This window comes from Babylonia areolata, chromosome 2 (assembly GCF_041734735.1).
Source record: "Babylonia areolata isolate BAREFJ2019XMU chromosome 2, ASM4173473v1, whole genome shotgun sequence".
NCBI classification, from domain to species: Eukaryota; Metazoa; Mollusca; class Gastropoda; order Neogastropoda; family Buccinidae; genus Babylonia; species Babylonia areolata.
In genome coordinates, this window is record NC_134877.1 from 49,888,472 (window position 1) to 49,899,708 (window position 11,237).

General features: G+C 35.1%; 1 protein-coding gene across 1 annotated transcript; it reads right to left on the reverse strand.

Moving 5' to 3' along the window:
- Window positions 1-1,289: 1,289 nt before the first annotated feature.
- LOC143279484 (uracil-DNA glycosylase-like) lies at window positions 1,290-10,745 on the reverse strand. Its single transcript, XM_076583527.1, has 8 exons — window positions 10,605-10,745; window positions 7,554-7,856; window positions 6,961-7,056; window positions 5,710-5,764; window positions 4,976-5,018; window positions 4,549-4,637; window positions 3,371-3,549; window positions 1,290-2,226 (listed from the first exon to the last, which is right to left on the reverse strand). The coding sequence occupies exons 1-8, from the start codon at window positions 10,728-10,730 to the stop codon at window positions 2,077-2,079; spliced, it is 1,041 nt and encodes a 346-aa protein (XP_076439642.1). The 5' UTR covers window positions 10,731-10,745; the 3' UTR covers window positions 1,290-2,076.
- Window positions 10,746-11,237: the final 492 nt, after the last annotated feature.

Here is an 11,237-nt window from a genome sequence, read left to right on the forward strand (position 1 = left end):
AGCGAGATGGAATCTCTCCGCTCCATGCACGCACCCCATGCACATTCAGGAAGTGAATCAACAACACAGAATGCAAACACCGGCAAAGTAGTAATCACTGGAAAAGTAGTTCAACATACAGACTTTCCACTAACCAGTTGCTTACAATCCTGCTGTCAGTCAAACCAGAGACACCTGCACTGTTGGTAGCAATATTGTATTGTACTGCATTACTAATTTTTGTCAAAATGGATTTCTCTTCTGTGTGAAATACTGGCTGCACTCCCCAGGGAGAGCACGTTGCTATACTGAGAGCACCACCCTTTCTTTTCTTTTTTTTATGTTTTTCTGCCTGCAGATTTTTCTAAAGGATTTTGCCATGAGTTCTTTCATGTGCTCTAAGTGCATGCTGCACAAGGGACCTCGGTTTATCATCTCATCCAAATGACTAGCATCCAGACCACCACTCAAGGTCTAGCGGAGGGGGAGAAAATACTGGCGACTGTGCTCGGATTTGAACCAGTGCACTCAGATTCTCTCACTTTCAAGGCAGACACATTACCTCTTGGCCATCACTCCACATATACTGTCAGACTATCTATGAAGCACATAAATGATGAGTTCGTATTGACTTTGTATTATACTCACAGTTTGGTTAAATATACTTATCATGTCAAACTGATGCAAACCAGGCCTATCTGTTTGCTCTTCTTTGTAGGCCTGGTTTGCATCAGTTTGACATGGTACAGTATACAACATAATTTTTGGCCTATAAATTGCTACTTTTTTTTTTATACTGAAATCTGACCCCTGCATCTTATCAGCTGTATGCGCCCTGTGCCTGAAAAGTACATTCTGACCACCACGTGGGGACACACAAAAAATAGTAAACTAGATTCTGATTGATCAAGTTAATGAACTGGGGTTTTACAACAGTGTACCTTCCACTGAAAATTTGTATTAAAAAAAAAGTGTAAAAAAAAAGAAAAAAAAAAGAAGAAGGAAACGGCAGCAAACAGAACAGACAAATAGAGTAACTTAGCTGAGTCATCAAGTAGACAAAAACATGTCGGATTCCAATACAGCTTTCTGAAGATGACATCACTTCTTGGAAAGCAACATTTACTGTTGGCAAATTGGAGGACTTTCACTTTACAGCAGCTGAAGCTTATCAAATATGTATGCCTTATACATGTTCAAAAGATGCCCTATGTTACCTCCAATATTTAACCCGAGGATAAAAATAGTCCCTCCTAAATAATGTGCACACCAAATTATATATATATATACACACACACACAAACACAATCTTTCCACAAACTACTTTATTGGATGCAATCTGTACAAAAAAGCAAAATCATTCTTAAAATCTATACAAAAATTTCAGAGCCACAAATCCATATTTAAATGCCAAGGTTTTAGCATGTACTGTTGTGGAGAACCAATGTAAATGAGATGATTTATAACTTTGTAGCATGTAAATTCGTATGACTTTATATAGGATTTACATAAAGATTACAAACTGAAAAACGAATTCCCGAGATTTCACTTACACTTTTTCACTTTATATCAAGTGATAATTTTCCAAATATTAAAGAAAAGTGAAAAAAAAAAAAAAAAAATCTCCAAGACTGATCATGCAAAACAGAAGAAGAAAAGAAACACTGTTCTCGAGTCTATTAATAAGTCTTTAATCAGACTTGAGTCTTTCATTTGTTTTGGGTTTTTTTTGGTTTTTTTATTAAAAAAAAAAGGGTGGGGGTGGGTTGGGGGATAATAAACTTTAAACCATTATTTCTTCACTAAAAAGAATGACAGTAAAGAAAGGTCTCTTTGTTAACTTCTCTCGACATTTTCACTTCCATAAAAATGGAATATCGCTATTAACAGAACATTAAAATGAGGTTAAAATAAACAAATCAGTCAAAAAGAACACCTTTTTTCCCTTTACTTTTGCAATGGAATTCCACAACAGAATCAATCTGAACCCTGCTTGGTGATGACAGCTGAAAAACAGATGAATATACATCATCACTGTTTAACTCGAAGGGAGCCTCTTCAACTCGAAGGGAGCCTCTTCAACAGATGACAGCAACGTTACTCGGGGGGAAGTTTGGTCCAGTCAATGGGAGTTTTACCACTCTTTTTCAGCAGCGCGTTGCATTGGGAAAAGTGCTTGCAGCCGCTGAATCCCCTGTAGACTGACAGTGGTGATGGATGTGCTGCTTTTAACACGTGGTGCTTTTTCTGCACATCAAATGATAAATCCAAATATTATTTCATTGGTTTCAGTATCAGGGAAATGGAGAGAGAGAAAAAAAAAATCAAAATAACAGCTTAACACAGCAAGCTTTTTCTACACACCAAATAATGCATTCAACAATTATTTCTTAGGTAAGTATCAGGGATACAGTGAGAAAAAAGAAAAGAAAATTAAAGTAGTTAAAACAGACAAACGAAACAATAGTTGAGCATCTGCTTTCATTACCATACGTTTTGGGCTAAAGGCAAAACCTTTTCATCTTCTTGAAATTCTAATCATATACTTTGTATATCCAAAAAAATAGACAATAAATAAGTTTTGGCAACGCCCTGTACTGTATTCACAGACATCTAAAAATCATGATTCTGCAATGTATCAACGTAAGTCATGAATGTTCTTGCAGTCTATGAACAGACCAAAGTATGTTTTGATTCTATGAGCTCAAGCCTGACCTGACTGCAGCTCCATTTTTTACTGGACATACAACACAAGCAAAACTGAAAGTACAGTGAATACATATTAATCAATCTAGTATTGTCTATATATAATACAGAACGAAGAGTACGACAATAGAGGTATAGCAGACAGAAAGGTTTCGACTACACAAAAAGCACAATACAGGTGTAGCAGACAGTTTTGACTATCATATGAACCAGATGAAACAGCTGTCAATTTATCTCATTCTTTAAAAGGAGTCAGTTACATCAACGCAGCTCTTCAGCTTGAAGAGCCCTGTGACTTCTTCTAATTACTGCTCTCTTCCCATGAGAAAATCTGCAAGCAAATGACAGAAGTCTGTCTGGAGTTTTGAAAGCGTCGAAAACTGTGTGGAGTTTAGAAACTGATCAGTAGAATTGAAGACACAGGATTTTTGTCTTGTCTGGAATGGTGAATACCTTCCTTAGAACTGAGTGCAAAAGAAACAGCTGTTGTTGGGTTTTTTTCTGTTTTTTTTCCCCCTCCAGAATGATTTCAGACTATTATCTAAAAACATTACGCCTGAACTTGAATGTAGCCTTGATCTGAACATCCCTGTTGAGTGCTGCATGTGTTCTACGCATGTTCAGCATATAGCCACCCTTGTTTTTGCAGCATGAACACACCTGCAATGGAACCACATGTACTTACTTTGTCTATGCAGGCTCCCTTTTTCTGTGCGTAACCTCCCCAGAGCATGAAGACAGTTCCCGTTGTGTTACTGTTCAGCCATTTGATTGTTGCATCAGTGAACTGCTCCCATCCCTTGCCTGCATGCGAGTTTGGCTGACGAGCACGCACTGTTAAGCAAGCATTCAGCAGCAGCACACCTGCAATAACAATTAACACTTGTGTGCTTTTTATCATTGTTGCCATTATTTATTTATTTACTTTTTAGGCCTCAGATCAATACACACAGAGCACCGTTTTGTGTGCTACACGTGGGACTTTATTTATTGGCTGGCGAAAATTATTACCCAACCCCCCCAAAACAACCAAGAAAAACAAAAACAATAACAGGGAGTGGAGGACGCACACATTTTTCTGTATGTTTACCTATGAATGGGCAATTCTTTTGTGGTTATTAGTGTTCAGAACTATAAATTCTTACATTTTTGTCTGGGATTTTTAGTGCTCTAGTTTATGTTTCTTTTTGTTTTGTGTGTATTTGTCTTCATGCCATTGTCGCTTAAAGCCCAACTGACCACACATGGCCATATCAGGACTGAAAACACCATCAATGTCAAACTTAAAGAACTTGGAAGGGGAAAAAAAAAAGATTTCAATATGAAACTTTAAGAACTTGAAGAAAGAAAGAAATAATTTTTTTCAAAACAATAAATACCTGGAAAACGGAACTGAGCATTAAGTACAGTGATACTCGTGCACATAAACCTACGACATACCTCTGAAACTGACCTTTTTTTTTTTTTTGTTTTTTTTTTGGCAAGAGAGTGAAAAAGACAAAAAAAAAAAAGAAGAAAAAAAAAGAACATAACCTACTGTTGTGCTTAAAAAAAAAAAAAAAAAAATTATACAGTAACTGTTATTTATACAGTGATTTAAGCGTAACAGTGAAGATGCAGAACATAAACATTAATGATAAAAACAGTCACAATGCTTTTTTTTTTTTTTTTTTTTTTTTTTTTTACTTCTTTTTTTTTAAGACATTTTTTTTTTTGCGTTCTTAACCGGTCAACATTTTACAGAGCAATGAACTTGAAAAGCAATAGGAAAAAAAAAAGTCCAACAAACCCAATGTTGTGCTATAGACTAATAATAAGAGATAACATGAACTGCAAGTAAATCGTTTTGGTCCAGGATGTTACCTTGTTTTGCCCAGCCCATCAGCATACCATGACCAGGGTGTTTGAAGCCTTCAATGTCTGCGGCCAGTTCTTTGTACATGTTCTCCAAACTGCAACACCACACAAAATGTTCCTGCCCATTCCAGATTTACATCAAACACTGCTATTCGATAAAAGTCCTACCATTTACCAATATACTGTATTTAAAGTACACAAACCGCAGTTCATCAAAAATCAAAGCAAAAAAAAAAAAAAAGTGTGTAAATACATGCTCAAGTATCAACATCCAGACACACACAAATATATACTGTATAACAAAAGTGACAATTAATGTAGAATACTCCTGCTACTGGAAGGAACAGCAAGAGAAATGAGATCAGAAGTTAAAGAAATCTGCAGTGAAACATAATCTGAAATATAAGGATTTTGTTGAAAAAGTACAAAGTACCTGGGAGGAGGTTGGATTCCTTTGGGCACACTGAAACAGAGCCCTGTAACAAGGAGAAATATACATATATTAATTTTATTCAACAGGAATAATGAACACACACTTTGACAGAGAAAGTTCACAGGAAGTGGTACACATATAAGTAATAATTGTAATCATGCCAAGTTTGGTATCATTCTATCAATGAAAATTGTTGTCAACAAGAAAATGCAATAGTTGAAAACACAGATACATGCATATACACACAGATGGACACATTAAAACATTCTCCCCCACGTTCCCCTAAAATGTATTTCCATATTTTTCACTCCACAGGTACAGCTAGCCTAAGTCAGTAAGTGCAGTTAAGGACCAAGTCAAGTGCACCTGTCTACTTATGACAATTTCTTACTGTGCAATTACTATATAAAAAAAGATATAATAAAATAAAGCTCAGATAAAATAAAGCTCAGTACTTAGAAAAGTATCGTTTTAAAGCACAAATGGCACAGAGATTGTCTATTTTCTGAATTTTTTTTATCTTCGGTGTTGTTAAGTTTGATATAAATCTAAAGACTTGTTCAAAGGTTAGAAATGGCTAAACCTGACTCGCACTTCAATTGACTGTTGTGTTGGTTCTAACCTAATCTTCGTTGCTGTTGCAAGATGGTGTATTTTCAATATGTGACTGGTGTCCACACTTTCTATCTACAATAAGCTAAAAAACAACACAATACAAAAAAGTTTCAACGAACCATGTGCTTGTCCAGGTCCATGGTAAGGGTCCTGTCCCAGAATCACCACTTTCACCTGCAACACAACACACAACACACAAGTTGCACCAAGTCATCTCTGGCCTCAACTAAACACAAGCCCTGTTTTACTATAAACATAGAATTCAAAGTACCCTGAAAACAATTCGCTTAATGGGTGCATGCATGCACACACACACACGAGCGTACAACACAAACAGGCAACTGCACTCTTGCCCTCTCTCTCCATCCTCATGCACACAGATCACATTCAGGTCATCACTCTGGATGGAAACACCTCAAACAGCACGTTCTTAAGTGGTAGGGAGAGGGTAGGCCTTAATCTTTTCAGGCCTTATCTGAAAGACTGAGTGTGTCAAATAGAGTATGGTAAAGAGTTCCAGAGCTCAGCTGCTCAGAAAGAAAAAGCTCGTTGGCCATGCTGTTTGTGTGTGAAACTAGGAAGATCAAGAGTCTGGTGACAGCAGAAGATCGACGGGTCCTGGAGGGAATGTATATTGGGAAAAGTTCAGATAGATACTGAGCAGCAGAGCCTGTGATAACTTTGAAGCAGAGACAGGAGCACTTGTATTCTTATAACTTACTCTTTGTTCAATTATGAATGAAGATCAGCCTTATTTATTTGATTCAACTAGCCAACCAGAAAAATAATAGAAATGTAAGCAGATTTAGGCAATCTCTTAGCAATCTTCAGTTTAAAAAACAAAACAAAAAAGCACCCTTTAAAAACATAAATAATAATTTTGCAACAAATTCAATAATCAGTTTTTTTGTAGTGTGTTCAAAATCTATTAAATACATTAAATATCAAATACAGTATACATTTTTGTTAAAACAATAATATACTCTCAATAACTAAGAGACTGAAACTGAGATGTAATGGATTGTGTTGTCAGTTTAGTCAGGCAAGATGTTATCCACTTTCATAATATCAACAGAGATTATTTTAATTGGGTAATCAAACATAAAGTCAAGAGATTGAATGCACATTATAAAAGGTAGGGTGTCTCTGAATTTCAACAAAGCAACAAAACAAACAAATAAAAGCAAAAAAAAAAAAAAAAAAAAAAGAAAAAAGAAGGAACTGACTGACTGATTTCAATAAAAAGGATTCTAAGAAAATCTTAGATATGAATTTAGAGAATGACTAATACAACCAGACTTTTTTTTCTTTCTATTCAAACCCCTGTGTCAGGGAAACAGAAGATAACTAATGTATTTCGTTTCACTTACATCTGTGATCTTGCAGGCTTGTGTCCATGTGAAGACCTGATCGGCAGGCGGGAATACCTGGCCTTTTCTTCGCTCCCCATCTACAAACTGGCTGAGCTGTAAAGAAAAAACAAAACAAAAACAGATCTTATTCCATGAACAGTTTTCCTGATCATGTCATAAATCATATAAATTAAACAATTATATTTAATCATTCTGCAAGAACTGCACATCAAATTTAAACTATTGTAAACATTATCCAGTTTCCCTTTCAGTTTCATGTAAAACTAATGACAGTCACATGAATAAAAATAAATAAATTTGATACCTCATATCAGCTGAAACATTTATTTTGTGAGGTAATGTAAATAATGTGTATCCCACAAATCAAATCATTTATTAATAAACCTACATAATAATAATATTGACTACTATAATATGACAATTAGAAAGCACAGAAAGGTAACAGTTGTACACTGTGCTTTGTTAATACAAATAATTCATTCATATGTAATTTATAAATGTTTCACCAATGACATTCACATAATATCAAACATGTTAAAATCATTTGACTTTTCAAACTGCAGTATTAATAAGGTTTTGTTTTGACAAACCTGTTTGAAGTAGGACTTAGAAAATTCAGCACTCAAGGCTTGTTTCCAAGAAGCTCCCATGTTTGTCACCATACAGCCTTCTGTCCCAGCATTCTCCTTTTGTGATTGTTGTCGAGCCAGTGCTGCCCTCTTGTTGGCTTCTATTCGTGCCTTCTGTTCTGGTGTCAATGAGGATGCTGAGGCAGGTGATGGTCTTGATGGCGTGCATGGTGAACTGAGTGTGTTCTCCTGCAATGGCTGTGGTGATGAATCTGTCTTGTTGTTCTGTTCAGGTGATAATTTCACTTTCTTTTCGGGTTTTTCCTGGAAAGAGAAAGAAAAAAAAAAGGGGGGGGGGATGTGTGAAGCAGAGAAAGAATGGATGAATGAATGAATGATTTTTTTTTTTTATTTCTGAGGGTAACAGAGAAAGCAAACAATTGCATTTTTTCACCCAGCCCTCAAAAGGAAAAAAATGTCAAAAGAAAAGGTGTAAAGAAAGACCACAAGAAAGGAAATGTTAAACAAGCAAATTCATAGAAAGATGAGAAAATAAACTTTACAACAAACATTATAATCGTAACAATCAACATGTATATTAAATACATGTGGAGAAAAAAGAATTAAGAAAATGGGTGAGAGGAGGCAATAATTATAATGTGGATAAGAGAGAGAGAGAGAGAGAGAGAGAGAGAGAGATACAGTAATATATGACATAACATAAATATGATGTACTAAGCAGAATTTGCAAATTTTTCCATCAGGTATTAAAGATACTTTATTTCCTTAACACAGTGAAACTTGTACAGTTGTATGGACATTAAAACTAGTTGTTTCAGAGGCAACAGCAGGAGTATGTGATACTCGATTTAAATAAATCAATTATAGGCAATGGTACCATGATCGTGTTGATGTTACATATTGTACTTGTAACAATTCGCTGTTTCAAAGATGGAGGAGAAAAACCAGACATTATCTTAAACATAAAAAAGCGCCTTTTTATATATGAATTTCCATTTCAATGGCAGAATATCTAAGTCTTTCTAATCAGAGACAGATAATGACGAAGATTTCAGATGTATCAGCTTTAGAGCTCTTCTGTGTAGACTCATAAGTTGTTTTAGAACACTTTCATTGGCAGAATCACATATTGCTGAGGCATGATAATTCACATGTGGTTCGATATAAGCTCGGAAAAATAATTTACGGCAATGCTTGTTTAAGAAATATTTCATTCTAGACAGTTGTTGATGAATCTTTTTGATTTTTTATTTATTTTATTTTTTTTTTTACATCATTATATGTTGAGACCATGACAGTTTATTGTCAATAACAAGACCAAGTAATTTGTGATGACTGACTTCCTCAATCATTACGCCTTAAAATACAATGGAGAATGTGTGCGTGGAAGGTTTTGGTGCTTTTGCCTTGTGGTAATGACAATGTTATGTATTTTGTCTTTTGTAGATGCAAGCACATATGATTAAGTTCAGACCATTGTTACTATATCAGTAATACTTTGTTGCAAAGTGAGAGATACTCTTTCTATTCTATGATGCTTAGTATGAACTGATGTGTCATCTGCAAATAATTCACAAGATGGTTTAATAAATAGGGGTAAATCATTAATACAAAATATAAAATAAAATAGGTCCCAGAGCAGAACCTTGGGGAAAACCATAATTCATTGGTAAAAGCTGGGATTTGAATCTATCAACTGAAACCAGTTGCTTTCTGTTTGACAATATTTCACTGAAAAATATAACATAAATGATGTAAATGTAAGGTATATCTTTAGAATGTCGGGTCATGATAGTACAAGAAACTCAGTAAAGAAAATTTGTTCAGAACACTGCATCACCAACTTTACTTTAAAAGTTCATTAAAAATTCATTGGCTAACCGAACTGCACAAATATGGAATGCACTACCATTGTACCAACCGGTTAAACTTGCACAAAATTCTAACACGTTAAAAAATCTCCTTGACACCAATATCATCTTAAAAGAATTTTTCTTTTTTTTGATTATGATGAATGAAAGCAAAGTTCTTGCAGAAGTGTACTTGCGTATCCCGCCCAACAACAACAAACAAAAGAGGAAAATAAATAAATAAAATAAAAAGAAAGAAGTGAAGATGCAGATTCGATGGGGACATAAAAAGGCCGAGAGGTCTAGGCAGATGACCCGCCAGTCCCTACATTACTACTACTACAACTACAACAAGAGAGGCAAGGCCTTCAAGACTCACTTGTGATACACTTTTTAAAAAATCCAAGCTTTTTATTTATTTAGTAAAATTTCAAAATGTAATGTTTAAGATGAGAAAGATCATTTTGAAGCAAATTAAGTCCCCTAGCATTAATTACAGAGTAATTTCCCTTTTTTACTATGCACCAAAACGTTTGCAAAATAAATAAAACTTCCATGCTTAGCAAAAGAAGTTCCTGTTTGAACAAAAAATGATAATAATGACTGCTCTTGTTGTTGGATCTGAATATCAGATCAAAGTGCCAAGTTTAGAGAATACAAAAAATATAAATATAACAGTAAATGCAGTTTGCATATAATTAGGCTTCATTTTTTTGTTTTTGTTTGTTTTTTGTGCCCATCCCAGAAGTGCAATATTGTTTTATTTACTTTTAAACAAGATGACTGGAAAGAACTGAATTTTTCCTATTTTTATGCCTAATTTGGTGTCAACTGACAAAGTATTTGCAGAGAAAATGTCAATGTTAAAGTTTACCACGGGCACACAGACACACACACAGACAACCGAACACCGGGTTAAAACATAGACTCACTTTGTTTACACAAGTGAGTCAATAAAAACGAAGATATTAGCTCTAAAGTATTGCTTTTAGTTTTCTGATAAAAACTTAAAATTTTCTGATGAGAAGAGTGTGATCATGAACATCGAATGTCTTTGCAAAATAACACCTGTTATTTTGTTGTTGTTGCCAGTTTTGCAGGGGTACAACGGCAATACACGTAAAAGCACACTCGTGTGAACGTGGTAGACACAGGCCTCGAACGAAAAAAAAGAGGAAAATTATCAACACGAAGTACAAACCTCTGACTCTGTAGTGGATGTCGTCCTCTTGGCAGGCGTTCTAGAAAAGAACGATGAAATTTTGGACTGGCTGATCATGATATTCTGCACAGTGATAAACGAACAATAAAGCTGTTTGCGTAACATCAAACTTTCCACAGTTCTCACGTCCGCGGGAAATAGGGAAGGGAAGTAAGTCTATTTACCAAAATACATCCGAACTGTTGCCACGGCGATAATTTCCCCTCTTCCCAAACAAATGTGTGTGTGTGTGTGTGTGTGTGTGTGTGTGTGTGCGCGCGCGCGCGCGCGCTGTCTTTGGTTTAACGTCTTTTCACTGGTAAGTGATAGTACTCAAACATTCCTGTAACAGGATCAAGCATAATCATGATCACTTTAAAAAAAAAAAAAAAAAATATATATATATATATATTTATTTATTTATTTATTTTTTAACTATCCGACCTTCGGACTTCGACCAGAACAGTTTCGCGAAATCGAACTGATCATTGTGGATACTCAATTGCAAGAAGAAAAGAAGAGGGAGGGGTTCAACAAAATTATTAGTCTGTACATTCCAGACTTTTTCTGAAAATTCATGTGATATTATCTTACCCGAACGTTTTTCTTTTTACATGATAATTATCAGTATCA